This window comes from Trichophyton rubrum (genome assembly GCF_000151425.1).
Source record: "Trichophyton rubrum CBS 118892 genomic scaffold supercont2.8, whole genome shotgun sequence".
In the NCBI taxonomy this organism is placed as follows: Eukaryota; Fungi; Ascomycota; class Eurotiomycetes; order Onygenales; family Arthrodermataceae; genus Trichophyton; species Trichophyton rubrum.
In genome coordinates, this window is record NW_003456421.1 from 187,480 (window position 1) to 201,987 (window position 14,508).

The window sequence follows — 14,508 nt, forward strand, 5'->3', positions numbered from 1 at the left end:
CATAGGTAACTAAAGAGACGAATTGGCATTCCTCCATCTTCTTCAGCTAATTTGAATTTGGAACCCGCAACATGCAGGTCGTGGGATCCGGACTGGGCAGGCAGAGAGCAAAAAGAACAATGAACACTTCCTTTTTTTTTTTTTTTTTTTTTTTTTTTTTTTTTTTTTTTTTTTTGGAACCCTGAAGGGGGATCGGAACAGGCATCAAAAGCAGAAATCAGGAACATGTCATAGTGGAGAATGGAATCTGGTCTGATCGCCTGACGTTAGCGCATCGTGGAATTGGGGGGGTTTCGAAAGTAGCAAGAAATTGAGGATGGAAAGGCAAAAAAGAAAGAAACGAGGAATGAAAGAAAAGCAAAAGCTCGCAAATTGCACCAAGCGAAACAGGCGCTGTACCTTCATACAGGAGGATTGGGATTACCTAAGTAGGTGGGCCCCTGAAGACATGAATCCGAGTGGAGCCTTTTTTTTTTTTTTTTTGCAAACCACACTTGACAGCCTATGAAGAAAACGGTTGACCAGTTTCAGGTACCATCTTGTTTTTCGCAGGAGGGACCTTACCTTGATTCACTGCATGGAAAGATCAAGACAACAATACCTCACAGAGTCTTTCAGTTGTAGCCAAGTTGTTGTCGAGATACCAGATGTTCCGATACTCTCTATAAATGTATGGCCATCACATCCCTTTGTACAGTCCTCTAGCTATATTCATGGAATTCAGAGAATAGAAACCCGAGGTAAAAGGACTTCCTGCTGCCAAGGGCCCGTTGAGCTAGCCGAACCGTTTCTGTTGAGTTATGATCCACAGCTGGCTCGTTGCCAGGCGAAATTTGTCACGACAATCTCGGGTCGAGATAGGTTGCTTCCTGATAGTGTTTGTTAGACCATGCAAGCAGAGGGCACGTGGATAGGGATTCTTTTCGTCATACGGAGCACTATACTTAGTTCTCGCTATTATTATTATTATTGTTATTTTCTTGTCTTCTGGTCAGTTTCTTTTTCTTGTCCCCCTTTTTCAGCATCAGTTCAGCAATCCCCATGGTTCAGACCCAAGTCGAGGTATCAGAATGCGCCTTTCTTATTTTACCACCATTCTCTTTGGGAAGAGAAACACCGGCGATTCAGCCCATAATACGCGACATGGGTACTGGGTACCAGCTGGTGTCTCCCTCCCCTGTGAGAACTGCGATAGTGTGAATGTTGCGAATGCATGAGAGCAAGCTTGGCTGGTTGGGTCGTGAGTCCCGCGAAACATAGTCCACCCGCTCCTGTCAAGACTCTGATGTTCCCTGGGGGCAGCTGTGCAATTGTAGCTCTGAGTATGGAGCACTTCGTATGCCGCTAAAACTGGGGTGCGGTTGGTGTTGATATCAAGAAAAGACGCGGAGGTGGAGTGAGGCTCTTGGAGCGGTCGTCTCTTTTGCCCAGTTGGGAAATGTGATGTTCCAAGCTCCACCCGCGATCTTTCTTTTATTCCAACGTCAACTGTTTATTATTTCCTCTCCTGCCAACAGCCAACAGCACCAACAACGCTGCCGCTCCAGGTTTTCCCCTGCATCAAGAGTGGCCTTCGGTATACTTACCTGTACGAAGTACAAGCTTGGATGCTGCAAAATCCACTTTGTTATTTCAGAGCTCACCCCTGGCTTCGATCTCGGTGGGTCGATAACTTAGTAACAGACCCCTCCACGCCGGGGATGTCCCTAGGCGCCAACAGAGGAGGAGATGAAACATGGTTCATGGCTATCAGTCTTAGCAAGAGCATCACCCTAAGACATGCTACCCCCTTCTGGCAACAAGCGTTCCTCTCATCCAGAGTGTCAGGTGTCATGCTCACGATCTACAACAGTTGTTTATACCCTGCCCAGCTACATTGAAACGAAAGCTTTGGCAACCACAGAAGTCAAAGGTGAGCGGAAGGTTTCACCTCACAACCATCCCATACAGCTAGAAGCCGACCCATCACCTGGCTGGCAGCTTATCATTTTAATTTTATGTGGCTGCCCGTATTTCTTTCAGAGGGCAGGAAACCTCTTCGTATTTTCGAAAAGAAAAGAAATCCAATTGTTAACAGATTTCTAACAGTGGCCAACAGCTCTCCCCCTTATCTCGATCAACACCCTCCAACTTAACCGTGATATATGGGGTACGACTCTCTCTCTCTCTGCTCATAGCCTTGTGAGGAAAGTCTTACCACGGCCAAAGCCCATCATCATAGCCCGAGGACCCACTAGACTTTTAGCGAAACCGTGAGCACGTCATAACCACCTTTCTCGGCAGAAGCGAATAATATAACAGTATAGTCAAAACACCTGGAGTTACTCCGAAGTATTTTTCCTTTGGTCAGTAAAATGGCGTTTCTGGAAAGCTAACTGTTCCGGGCCGTCCATCAAAAATGGCCTACATATATCGACCGACTGATAAGGAAACAATCCAAGCTAACTCTACTCCGTACAAATAATGTACAGGCTAAATTGGAGTACATATAGACTTGGGTTATGGAGTATGGAGTTCTGACATAAGATTGAACGGTACCATGGTGGAATCACGTCCTTCATGCGAGACACTTTCGCTCTTTACGATGCGAAGAACTCCGTACAGTAAGAAGCTAATTTTAATAATCCTTTCATTTGTAACTGCGCAGATTTACTTTGTATTCCATATGCAGTTCTCTCGGAGAAAAATGACTTTCCTTCGACACACTTCTATCAACATGAACACTGGCCCCAAGGCTCAGCCTGTTCAGTCTGCAGACTAGGACACGTTGGGGATTGCAGATCATCCTTGTCGGCCAGATCTAGAATTTCGAAAATATTTCTCGAAGTCTCAAAGGCAGTCCTGGATGGATATAACTGGTGGCTTCCAAGTCCACCCACTCTTCAAGCCCATGCAACTCTCTCATGTTGCAAAGATCAGCCTCTGGACGTTACGGTCTGCCAAAGCCGAATTTTAACCACACAGTTGGCCTTAATGTTACAACCATGATTTGCGCGCTGAAGTATCCCATCACTTTCTCACCTTTTTCCAAGAGCTAGTGCCCCAGTACGGAATAGGCTCACCTCTTCCTTGGGTGGCTGATGCATACACGAGCAGCGCTTGTCACTGAAGAAGCTTCCTTTGGCAGACCAATAATGATAGTCGACGGCAACTCCGAAATTCTTACGTACATTTCAGGTGCAGGAGGTTAGCCTCCTCGTACCTGCGTGGAGTTGAGTTCTCACTATCCTACTGGCCAGTATTATAGTAGTACCAAGCCACTAGGTAACTCAAGGACGCATTTCCCTCTTAACCAAAGAATCCTGGGAATCGATTCATTTCCTGGCTTTGGAGATCTCACCCTCTGTTGGGCTCCCGATTAGCTTCCTGATTTTCTTCCTTTTGGACTGGCAAACTCTCTTCAACGCTTGATCTTAGAAGCCAAGCATTCGCCCGTACTCCGGACATCCGTGTGGAGCAACACTCTATTTCCTCCACTCACACGCTGATCTTGCTATCTCCTCGCTAGAAAGATGTCTACCTCGACACGGATTAAGACCCTTGTAAGGAGGATGGACAAGAAAGTTACTAAGAAGCTCGCTCAATCGAGGCAAAAGCATCACGAATCAGCTTTTGTTCATTCTTTCCAGCATATTTCCAACAATATTAAAGCTATCAAAACAAGGAGTTCGATAAGTGATGGCGGGTAAAATGCTGAATTGCTCCCTTGTTCCTCTTCAAGCTGATGTTACTATCTTGATAACGTGAGGGAGTGGGCAGAAACATCCTTGCGTGTTTATAAGGTATCAGAGTGGAAATAGGCGTCGCAGAGATCAAAAGCCCTGCAAGTTGAGGCAGGCCTCGTTCACTACACCAGTCCGAGGAGAGAGGGCTTTACAACCACATCTATGTGTGATGGGTGATGCACGGGAGATAATCAAGCCAATCTGCGGCGTTAAGCGGGTCTTCCTCTAAACAAATTATTTTGGCTTGAGAATGATGGATGCGATAATGTCGAGGCGAGAGCCGATCAGGAGAGTGGACAAGGGCATTTTGATGGCACGCGCCCTTTACAAGACTGATCTCAGTGGAGGTTTCAGATCATGGGTCCCTGAACCGGAAATATGCTCCGCGGTCAAGAGCACCATCAAGATGACAATACTTGTCGCAGCTTTCCTTTTTACGCGCTTCTTGCTCCTTTTTCAATTGTCAGACTCCCAAGGCCAACTGATTATATTTGGGCTTGACATGGGGTTTACGCCACATGTCAGGTCGATACGAGGGTGTTGCATTGCAAGTGACACAAGCCTGTGGTTGAGATCAACTTGCCGCATCGTTGATCCAGCCATCGACAACTGCTATCTTGCGCTTTCGGGAAATATTAAACGCGGCAATTATGACCTCGGAACCACAGCTTCGTATTAGGGACACGTTGATGTTCTTACTTGACTGCGAATCTGTTCCTCATATGATGCTAGATACCTACTCTGTACTCAACACAGGCTACGCAGAAACTAAACTGCTGGGGAGATTGTCAGCCGCCACCTAAGTATAGCACCCCTGATCTATCTAAGTTAAGGAGGCAATTTCTTTCCCGTTTTCCTTAACGCCTCATCAGAGAGGCGTCTTCTTACCCTGGACTCTATTTACAGAAGAAGGGCTGTTGAACTTCTTTCTCTCAAAAAGAATGTAGCCAAGTGAAATCTCAGTTGGGGTTTCGACTAATTGTTTTGAGAAACGGAGAATATGTTTCCTTGAGCAGACCTGAAGACTTAGCGGCGTCTTCCCCCCCTCTCTTCTTGGGGAATTGGCTTCAATAATTTGGATATGCTCTCCATGCATATATACGATGCGCAAGGTTATTCCCGAGAATTTGGATATGGGCTCAGAATGTGGGCTTAAGCCGGATCTAACATCTATGAGATTTATCTTGTGCGCGTCGATGGTGCTGACTGGAGCCAGCTTCCTGATACATCCACTCGTTAATGCTGATCTTATGGGATCAGATATACTAGCACAGCCGCACTTGCTATATTTCATTTCTGTCCGGAGTATATCAATCCAGAATCGTCCTAGTCGAAGGGGTGGGCTGAAATCCTCGTGCATGCTCATTAATAGAATTACATATAGCTATAAGTCAGCATGTATTTCAACAGTTTTTGGACTACGGCATAGTTTAGACTACTAATCCATCAGGTCTGTGCCATCTACATATTCCCCTAGAACATTGTAGAGAAATGGAATACATTTTCTTTTCCTAGATAGCTGCAGATGTCTCACCAGTGCATACCAACCGATGAAAAGGGTGAGGATCGATTTTTTTTTTCTTTTTTTTTTTTGGGGTGGGGGGTTTGGTTACTGATCCCACGTAGCATTTTTGCGATAGGCTGTAGCGAGTGCTTCTAGAAATGCTACTCGACCTAGGTAATAACACATCATGTGAGTAACCGATAACGGCGAATAATTCTATTACCCAATCCACACCTAGAGTATACATGATAGATAAAATACAGTTTCAAGCGACTATATCTGAAAGAAACAAAAAAGCCCCATGGAGGCAATAAGAAGCAAAGTCAACGTTGATATTATCGTTTGACCCAGGCGGGCATCTTCCTTGACTTGAGCTTTCCAGGCTTCTTTCTCTCGACTTGACGGGGATCGGTTCTGATAACACCGGCTGTTTAGGTAGATTTAGTATGAGTACATAATTTAGAACAGCAACATCGACAGGGAGGACTTACCTCTTCTCAAGGCGGATTTCAGACCGGGTTCGTGGACAAGAAGTGACTTCGCAACGGCAAGAGTAACTGCTTCCGCCTGGCCGGTGACACCGCCTCCACGAGCAACAGCAAATACATTGTATTTATGTAGTCGATTTGTTGCTTTCAACGCCCACATTGCACTCTCTCTATCATGAAGTCTAGGGAATACCTCCGAGATGGTTTTCCCATTGATGATAATCTGGCCATCTCCTTCAACAAGATAAGCAGTTGCATGTGCAGTCTTTCGCCTCCCTATGCCACGGGATCGGCCATCCTCATCAGGCTTCCGTGGGTTGAGTTCCCACTGGTATAGATTTCTCGGCCTTGAGAATTCTTCAATGAATTGCGAAACTTCCGCCGGCATTACTTCTGCCTTGATCTTGTTCAACACCTTTAAGCTTTTCAGTAGCCTCGCATACCTCGAAACAGATATTTCTTCATTGACCTTTGCCAAAAATTGGCCCCTTACTAGCCATGCTACTCGTGGCGCTTCCCTAGGGCCATAGCTAGGCAAATCCATGTATTTGGCTCTCAGGTATTCAAGCTTCAACTCGTAGTCTGTAAATTTGGGTGTCCCAGTAAAATACGACCGTGAAACGGGTAGCATACGAGTTGGCTGTCTGAGTGATTCGCTGGGATCAAGCGGAGGAGCGGCATTGGGGGAATCGTCAAGGGGAGAAGAAGTAGTGGTCGAAAATGGTTGGTGTCGGAAGGCCTCGAATTGGGTTAAGCACCGTGGGAGCCGGAACGTCCGAGCTGCGAGAACCGGTCTCTGCCAGGCCATGATGGTGATGGAGGACCGCAAATGTCGTGGTATCTGGTTAATTGGCCCTGTGCCGGCGCTCTGCCCTGTCTGCTTGATCTTTGTCTTTGACAAAAAAGTTCATGATGGCCATGGGAAAATTTGATATCACATGACTTTCGGGGATCAATGATGTTCCGGTGTCGGAGAAAATTTCCTAAAGAACTTTACCTAACTAACAACAAACCGAGATTTTCTTCTTTTTTTCTTCATTTTTCACCCCGCCGCAAAAAGTTCTCTTCTTCTCCTCTTCATCATCCTCACCAGCAAGCAAGCAATTGGAAGCTGAAAGACGTCTCCCGTCTCTGCCCGTCATGTCGTTTGGAAAGATCTACGGTGTCATTGTATGCTCGATCCCTGCTTCATTCTCGTTCTTCCTGCCGTTACGGGCTTGTAGCTCACTGCTAACGTCAAGACTTCTTTCAGGACAACCCACGCGTTTCTGCGTGCCGTATTGTAGCCAAGGCCAACGACCTTGATCTTGAGCTCGTTGAGGCTATCCCCGGTGCTACTACTGCTGAATTTCAGAAGATCAACCCTCTCGCTAAGGTTCCTGTCTTCGTTGGTGCCAATGGCTTCCTCTTGACTGAGTCTACTGCCATTGCGGTCTTCCGTAAGTACTCTACATAGGGATTCCCCTCTCTTCTACTATTTCACTGGGTGATATGATATTTTTATGATGAGAAGTTCAATACTATTTTCAGTTATCCCTGGCTTAATCATGCTGTGTTGACTACTTTGACTCTGAATTTTGTTTTCTATTCTAAACAATCCTGACGTCGTTTATTTGAGACTTGAGGCATCTTTGTTTAGTATACACTTCCACTAACGATTTGTAGTTGCTTCCCAGAACGAGAAGACTACCCTTCTCGGAAAGACCAAGCAGGACTATGCCTCCATCCTTCGCTGGATGTGCTTTGCCAACTCTGAAATTGTTCCAAACGTCGGTGCCTGGTTCCGCCCAATCCTTGGCAAGGAACCCTACAACAAGAAGGCTGTTGAGGATGTCTCTGTTCGTGCTTTGAAAGCATTCGATGTCCTTGAGAAGCACCTTACCACCAACACTTTCCTCGTTGGCGAGCGTATAACTCTTGCTGATCTCTTCACTGCCAGTCTCTGCTATCGCGGATTCCAATATGTCCTCGGCAAGGAATGGCGCCTTTCCAACCCTGCCACTACTAGATGGTATGAAACCATTGTCAACCAGCCTGTTTTCAAGGCTGTTGTTCCTGAGCCTCCTTTCGTCGACGAGCCATTGAAGAATGTCCCGCCGAAAAAGGAAGAGGCTGCCAAGCCAGCTCCTGCCCCCAAAGCTGCTGCTGCTGCTGCCCCTGCCGAGGAGGAGGAGAAGCCAGCTCCCAAGGCCAAGCACCCTCTTGAGGCTCTCCCGAAGCCATCAATGATCCTTGATGACTGGAAGCGCAAGTACTCCAACGAGGACACCCGCTCCGTTGCCATGCCGTGGTTCTGGGAAAACTACAACCCTGAAGATTATTCCCTCTGGAAGGTTGACTACAAGTACAATGACGAGTTGAAGATGACATTCATGTCTAACAACTTGATTGGTAAGCATTGCCCACGGTGATTCGGTTTCAAGGGAATCGGGAGATTAATTTATGGATTCTAGGTGGATTTTTCAACCGTCTTGAGGGCTCTCGCAAGTATATCTTCGGTGCTGCCTCCGTCTATGGCAAGACCAACGACTCCGTCATCCAGGGAGCCTTCGTCATCCGTGGTCAGGACTATGTTCCTGCATTTGACGTTGCCCCTGATATCGACAGTTACACCTTCACCAAGCTAGATGCTAGCAAGCCTGAGGACAAAGCCTTCGTCGAGGACCAGTGGGCTCAGGACAAGCCTATTACCGTCAATGGCAAGGAATACGAATGCACTGAGGGCAAGGTTTGCAAGTAAACTATCCCTTTGGACGTCCCTTTTGACGTTTTCCAGTCACCCCAGTAAACAAAAAAACGAAAAGATACCAGGTAAAGGGAAAAAGCAATTAAGTACATATTTATGACTTTATGTGTTTTGACGGCGAACCTGAACACTGCCGAATGGTAATGTTCCTATGCCTGGCTGCTGTTAATCAGCTGTCTACCCTAATGTGAAATGAATTTCCTAAGTCATCCATAAAGCAAATACCCATTAGCCTAATGCACTAGAGGTTTGTATTGTCTTCTCGTAGTCTGCAGAATATTAGAGTATGGAGTACCTTTTCTGCTGCTGGCCAACGGGCACTGCCGCTTAGCACAATACGTGACACTGATTCAGTTGCTGTGACTCACGAACCGCTTAGTTCCTCCTTACGGGTATAAAACTGGGTCAGCTTTCTTGGACCCTGCTGCTCCCTTAAGCTTTGCCCGCCTCCTTGTCGCAGCTCGCTTTTGGCCTTTGGTTGGTTTTGGTCTTCCATCGCTGAGGTGCTTAGACTCTTCGCTTGCCCCTTTCTTCGTAGGATTGTTCTTCCATTGATTAATTGCTGCGTGTGATATTTTCGCCGCACTAATTAGCTGTTCAATGGTGAGGGACTGGGGCGCCTTGATATTCTTGGTTGTCTTCGTAGTAGTAGTAGTAGTGACAGTCGCCTTTTCATGGGATGTGGTGAACTCGAGTGTATTTATGTCAAGAGAGGAGTGCATCAGCTCTTTCTCCCAAAAAGCATCCACATCAATGCTGTCACACTCCCCATCTGGCCGTCTCTGATTCCACTCCCTCAGTTTGCGACTAACGTCTTTCTGACGGGATAGTATATCCAGTTGGCGTATGACAGTGTTTAAATTCTTGATTTCGTCCACTTTACGGTCATTTGTGAATTCAGGTATCTCAATGATATTATGTGGTTGGGCGGCAGCTTTTAATTTGCTGTCGTCTATGAGGACAGTATTCGTTTGGTCCCAAACCTGAGTATCTCCTCCAAGTATCCGTGGAAGCTTCACTTTGTTACTCTTCTTTCGTGGTTTTGTATTCTGTGCAGCCTGGTTGGGGTATTGGGATTGGATATGCGCGTCTCCCCACACTTTGTCAAGACGCTTATACACTTGAACTCTCTCCTTGTACTGTTTGGAGGTCAAATCAAGATCTTTGCGTGACCATACTCCGACCAATTGCTTTCTCATTAAGGGGCATAGAAGTTTATCCAGAACTTCATTCACTGTATGCGGCTGTGAGCTAGTCCAAATCATGACTTTGAAGTTATCAAATAGATACCGAAGAAACGTATCTAGGCCGGGACGCTTGGTAAATTGTGGAGGGAATGTACGACGTCTTCGGTATATTAATGTTCCATTCATATCAAGGACAACAAGCAGCGGCTGTTGTGTTTGTGAGGATTCCGACTCGAGCTCAGCTTGGGCCATGTACTCTTCTTTTGGAGTGGGCGCAACGGGTTGTATGTCAGGCGTTGAAGATCGCTGTGCTCTTGTTGAATACGGTCGAGAGCATATAGGGGTGAGATTGTTTGTTGCGGCTTGCCCAGCGAGGTCCGTATTTGTTGGCATGTGTGATATGCGACTGCTGTATGCAGAAAGGGAGTGATGTGCAAAAATATTGTAAGGCTGAGGAGGATGTGATGGCCGATGAGGGTATCTATGTATCACAGTTAAGTTACTTAAACTCATGTTAAAATAGAGCCTAAAAGCACGACTCACGAGGGGTCATTATTGCTGTAAACAGTTCTAGGAAGTAATTCAAGGGGTTCATTGATTGATACTTGCGCGTAAGGGTGAGGACCAAACGCCTGTGATGAACTCGAATGTCGGGGTATCAGAGATGAATTGGTATAAGGGCAGCTGATAAATGTGCCTGGGTTTGTGTCTTCCAGTCCATTTGACATTTCAACGTCCTGCTGCGATTGCGCATGCCCGTCCACAGGGGGGAGCGATTGCTCTATGTCTCGTTCTAACATGATATGCGGCGTTGTAGTATAAACTCTAGTAGATCTATTAGACCAAGAGCAGACTTGTACCCGCTAAGCCTCATGTCATTAGTAAGTGGCCAGCTATCCATATTAGAAATACTGATACTCACTCGATAGTCGAAGTGACTGCAAAAGGGGAAGCCTGAATATTGTGAATGATAGTTAATTCTAACACCCCAAATTAGGCAATAATTCGATAATGACGGAACAAAGCCATACCGGCCCTTGAGCATGGCCGTAGGTAGGCTTCCTGATAACGAAGACCGCTGAAGGATGAGAGTAGTTACTCCGTACCCGTATTATTTAAAAAAATTTGGGATTTTGACAGCATCACGTGTATATAGATAAGATAATGATAACAATCAGATAAGATATCCACCGCCTTGGGGCTTGGCGAGGCAGAAAAATAAACTTTACCTTTTTTGCGACTTCTTGCAGGGCTTGATACCGAAATTCAAATATGAAGAAGACGAGATAGCAAGACAAGGCAGGCTATAATATATATCATACTGGCTAAAAGCTACGGGAGAATATTTAGAGCCAAAAGTAATGGCTCTTTCAGGTGTACTGGGCAAAAGGGTTACAGCACACCGGCCAGATGAGGATGAACTGGAGGATGACTTCTCAAGCTCTGAGGAATTGAACACTCTGAGCGGTGAAGACGATGAAGATGAAGATGACGAGTTAGAAAATGGAGAAATGGTATATTCATAGTGGTTTTGGTCTTCTATATTATAAAATTGTTGGGTATCGCTGACCAAACTTCCATTGAAACAGCCAGACAACGCTTCTTCCGAAGACAACGGAGACAATGATATCAAATCGTCACTGTCACAAATATCTTTCGGTGCCCTTGCCAAAGCCCAGCAATCTCTTGGGCCCCTGAAGAAGGGGGCTAAAAGGAAGCACGGGGGTGAAGAGGAAGGGGAAGTGGAAGAAGCCAATGAAAATACCAAGTACAAGAAATCCAAATCAGACGCCCTGAATGAACTTCGCGAGCGAATCCGAAGAGCGAAAGAGGGGAAAGCTTCCAAGTCAGACCGATCGAGAGACAGTGAACTCTCGGACAAAAACCACAAGGAGGCCCGTTCTTCCAAACACGCGCCTGCGGTCCAATCAAGCAAATACGCAGTCAGTCGCCGACGAGTTGTTGTTGACGGAGAAAACGTAGCACAAGTCAAATCGAGGGATCCGCGGTTCGACAGTGCAGTACAAAGTTACAGCCACAACACCAAATCCTCATCTTACTCCAAATCTCATTCTGATCTAGCAGCGGCTAAAAATTATGCATTCCTAAACGAATACCGAGATGCAGAACTGAAGGAACTTGAGGAAAAATTACGTCGAAGTAAGAAAGATGATGAAAAGGCTCGGCTGAAAAAGATGATCACATCTATGAAGGATAGGAAGAGGGCAATGGAGAACCGGGAAAGAGAGAGACAGGTGCTGGCTAGACATCGGAAGAAGGAGAGAGAACTGATCAAAGAAGGAAAGAAGGAGAAGGCGTGGTTCTTGAAGAGAGCAGATCTAAAGAAAGAGGCTCTGAAGGAGAAATATGAGTCGATGGGGGCTAAAGAGAGGCAGAAAGGCATCGAGAGGCGGAGGAAGAAAGTTGCTTCTAAGGAGAAAAGGGAGATGCCTAGAAGTAGAAGAATGGTGGAAGGGTGAGCCGGATGTTGAGGGTATTGATATAGGTACTTTATCGTGCCTCTACTTCCCCCTTGTAAGCATACGATACACTCTTTACATAGAGCATGATATCCGGCGTGATTCAAAATGCTCAACTTGAAGCCATAGATCAAGCTTAAAATAGTTGTAGATTATTGTTATTATATGGGTCGCTTACAACTTTTGTAAGATTCATCTATGCAAACACGTAAACGATGGAAGGTATAGAAGGAAAGATTTCTCTGAGGGGAAAAAATATTTTAATATGTTTGTTGGCTCCTCTGTTATAAATTCAGAGCAGGCGCATGATATGGTCAGTTCATAGGAGTATTGAGAAATGGTGGAAAGAAAGGAGTCTGAGTGGCAAGAGGTGGGAAGGGGGCGTAAGAAAATAGTTATATATGACAGCATTAATCCAACCCAGCATCCATCCTAATCATGAATACCCAATATTATGCCACACGAAATGATCGAAAGCAAGGAAATAGGAAAGTAAGGTAGGGAAGGGAGATGTTAGAGATGTAAGTAAGTTGTATAAGTGTAGTGGGGAGAGATATGGAGAGAGCGAGAAATGTGAGGATAGAGAAGAAATGGCTGCTAAAAAAAACATCAAAGGATAGAAGAGGAAATCGAAAGGAAAAGGGCCGTGAAACACATCCACAGTAACCAGCCCGCGAATGAGCATTGAGGCGAAAAGGGAGAGAAGGGGTTAGAAAGTAAACCTAAAAGGTCGAAAAAAATAAAAATAAAAAGAGACGGGTGAGAAAGGAGCGCATGAGAAATAAAAAGGATCCAGAGAAGACGTGCTCCGTAAAGAATGGGAGAGTGGTAATGATACCGTGTGAATATAGTGACATAACAGATAAAATGAGTGCAAGGCTGGAGCGTATGGAATATAAGGAGAGATAAGACAGTGCTATGAATGGAACAAATCCCATGCACGAGCACATAAACTTAAGAACTCTTCCTTCTTCCTTCGCTGGGTATCGGGCGAATCTCGTCCAGCTCCAAAGGGCCCGTGTGAAGTTGGAGGGGGCCTATATCTATGCTCGGGCCCGTTTCCAAGAGGTGGACTGCCATGATCCTGCTCATACTCATTTCTGGTGCGTCGACGAGCGCCTGAACCAGGGAATCCAAGCGACGATTGACTGGGAAATTGGCTGCTGGGAGGTCCGCCACTAGTATGTGGTTGGTGATGCTGTGGGTGGGAAGAGTGGCCCTCCCCGTTTCCGTTGTGGGCCCCTGCAGGTGATCGAGGGCTGTTGGCCCTGTTCCCACTGTAATGAACTATTCGGGGAAGGAGATCCTCGCGCCCACCAGCGAGTTCGTGCACCGCTTCCTCGGCAGAGCGGTATTCCCGGGGTCGTTTGGTTACTGCACTATTAGGTTGATTGGCAGCAATGCTGGGTGAAGGAAGGGGCCCATGGCTGTTAGATTGAGAGTGTGGGCCGAGTCCATTCCGGGAGTTTGCTTCACGATCTCTATCTCTATCTCTGTCTCGTGGGCCTAGAGCATCGGTGCCAAATACGTCTGATATTGGTGGCAAACGGTTGTTGGTCTGGTTGGCTGGGTTATGATTTACCTGGGGCGAAGCGGTAAAATCTGGAGGGTTGATAAAACGGCGAGTTAGAGGTTGTGGCTGATGGCGGCCAGTGAATGTCTGGTTGAGTGGTGCAGATTGAATGACTCTTTCATCAGCAAAAGTGGCAGCAGATGGAGCAACAATGGACAGCCCTGGAGGTGGCCGCTTCTTGCTCGACTTTGGCGCAGCGGAGCCAAAGAGATTTGATTCTGAGGGTTTGACGGAATCCGGACCGTCGCCCTTGGCAGATTTCTGTAGGCGAGACTCAATTATGGAACGTTGCTGGTCTCTGACAGAGATACTTCTCTGCAGCTGTTCTCTCATGTTAGGATCCTGTGTTTGGAACCCAGGGGATAGACATGCAAGGCCGACGTCATGCATGGCCAGCCCATCTCGAGCTGTCAACGGCCCCCTGGCAGTGGCCGGGCCCTGGCTGCTAGCCACGGACGACAGGTCTAGTTTCTGTGGGCGGTGTCTGCTTGGTCCAGTTTGCATGTTAGGGGACGGCGGGGATTCCTTTTTGATAGATATTTTCGGAGCTGGACCCCCACTCCTCCGGGACCTGGTATAGATATAGGTTAGCCTGGGGGAAACAAGAAACAGACAGTTGTATATGCGCCAACGTAGCTGCACTGGCATCTATATGGTATCATAGAAAGGGTGTAAAGCGAGAGACGGAAGGGATACCGGGGGGGGTAGCGGGACTCACGAGTTGGGAGACCGCTTGTCATCTGGAGTCGTCTTTTCTTCCTGCATAATCGTGGACAGGAGGGCCCCTCGGCGTGGACACTGACGG

At 46.7% G+C, this 14,508-nt stretch overlaps 7 protein-coding genes across 8 annotated transcripts; 4 read left to right on the forward strand and 3 right to left on the reverse strand.

The window, feature by feature from the left end:
* The first annotated feature begins 477 nt into the window (after positions 1–477).
* On the forward strand, positions 478–1,353 carry TERG_12431 (uncharacterized protein). Its single transcript, XM_047751389.1, has one exon. The coding sequence runs from the start codon at positions 578–580 to the stop codon at positions 884–886; it is 309 nt and encodes a 102-aa protein (XP_047606980.1). The 5' UTR covers positions 478–577; the 3' UTR covers positions 887–1,353.
* A 670-nt stretch (positions 1,354–2,023) lies between these two features.
* Positions 2,024–5,306, forward strand: TERG_06576 (uncharacterized protein). The gene has a single exon (XM_047748641.1). The coding sequence runs from the start codon at positions 3,976–3,978 to the stop codon at positions 4,402–4,404; it is 429 nt and encodes a 142-aa protein (XP_047604628.1). The 5' UTR covers positions 2,024–3,975; the 3' UTR covers positions 4,405–5,306.
* A 23-nt stretch (positions 5,307–5,329) lies between these two features.
* Positions 5,330–6,721, reverse strand: TERG_06577 (mitochondrial 37S ribosomal protein MRPS9). Its single transcript, XM_003232537.2, has 2 exons — positions 5,721–6,721; positions 5,330–5,656 (listed from the first exon to the last, which is right to left on the reverse strand). The coding sequence occupies exons 1-2, from the start codon at positions 6,523–6,525 to the stop codon at positions 5,565–5,567; spliced, it is 897 nt and encodes a 298-aa protein (XP_003232585.1). The 5' UTR covers positions 6,526–6,721; the 3' UTR covers positions 5,330–5,564.
* A 136-nt stretch (positions 6,722–6,857) lies between these two features.
* TERG_06578 lies at positions 6,858–8,457 on the forward strand (the record flags this gene model as incomplete). 2 transcript variants are annotated; one of them, XM_003232538.1, is made up of 4 exons in its annotated part: positions 6,858–6,887; positions 6,970–7,156; positions 7,383–8,108; positions 8,171–8,457. In XM_003232538.1, 4 exons carry the CDS (start codon positions 6,858–6,860, stop codon positions 8,455–8,457), a joined length of 1,230 nt encoding a protein of 409 aa, XP_003232586.1. The 2 variants fall into 2 exon arrangements, with proteins under 2 accessions (XP_003232586.1, XP_047606981.1); XM_047750237.1 differs by lacking the exons at positions 6,858–6,887; positions 6,970–7,156 and having other exon boundaries at positions 7,454–8,108.
* A 392-nt stretch (positions 8,458–8,849) lies between these two features.
* Positions 8,850–10,450, reverse strand: TERG_06579 (uncharacterized protein; the record flags this gene model as incomplete). Its single annotated transcript, XM_003232539.1, has 2 exons — positions 8,850–10,131; positions 10,194–10,450. The coding sequence occupies 2 exons, from the start codon at positions 10,448–10,450 to the stop codon at positions 8,850–8,852; spliced, it is 1,539 nt and encodes a 512-aa protein (XP_003232587.1).
* Positions 10,451–10,948: 498 nt separating this feature from the next.
* TERG_06580 (rRNA biogenesis protein RRP36) lies at positions 10,949–12,280 on the forward strand. The gene is made up of 2 exons (XM_003232540.2): positions 10,949–11,164; positions 11,240–12,280. The coding sequence occupies exons 1-2, from the start codon at positions 11,012–11,014 to the stop codon at positions 12,128–12,130; spliced, it is 1,044 nt and encodes a 347-aa protein (XP_003232588.1). The 5' UTR covers positions 10,949–11,011; the 3' UTR covers positions 12,131–12,280.
* Positions 12,281–12,384: 104 nt separating this feature from the next.
* On the reverse strand, positions 12,385–14,468 carry TERG_06581 (uncharacterized protein; the record flags this gene model as incomplete). Its single annotated transcript, XM_003232541.2, has 2 exons — positions 12,385–14,274; positions 14,422–14,468. 2 exons carry the CDS (start codon positions 14,466–14,468, stop codon positions 13,047–13,049), a joined length of 1,275 nt encoding a protein of 424 aa, XP_003232589.1. The 3' UTR covers positions 12,385–13,046.
* Between the last annotated feature and the right edge of the window lie 40 nt (positions 14,469–14,508).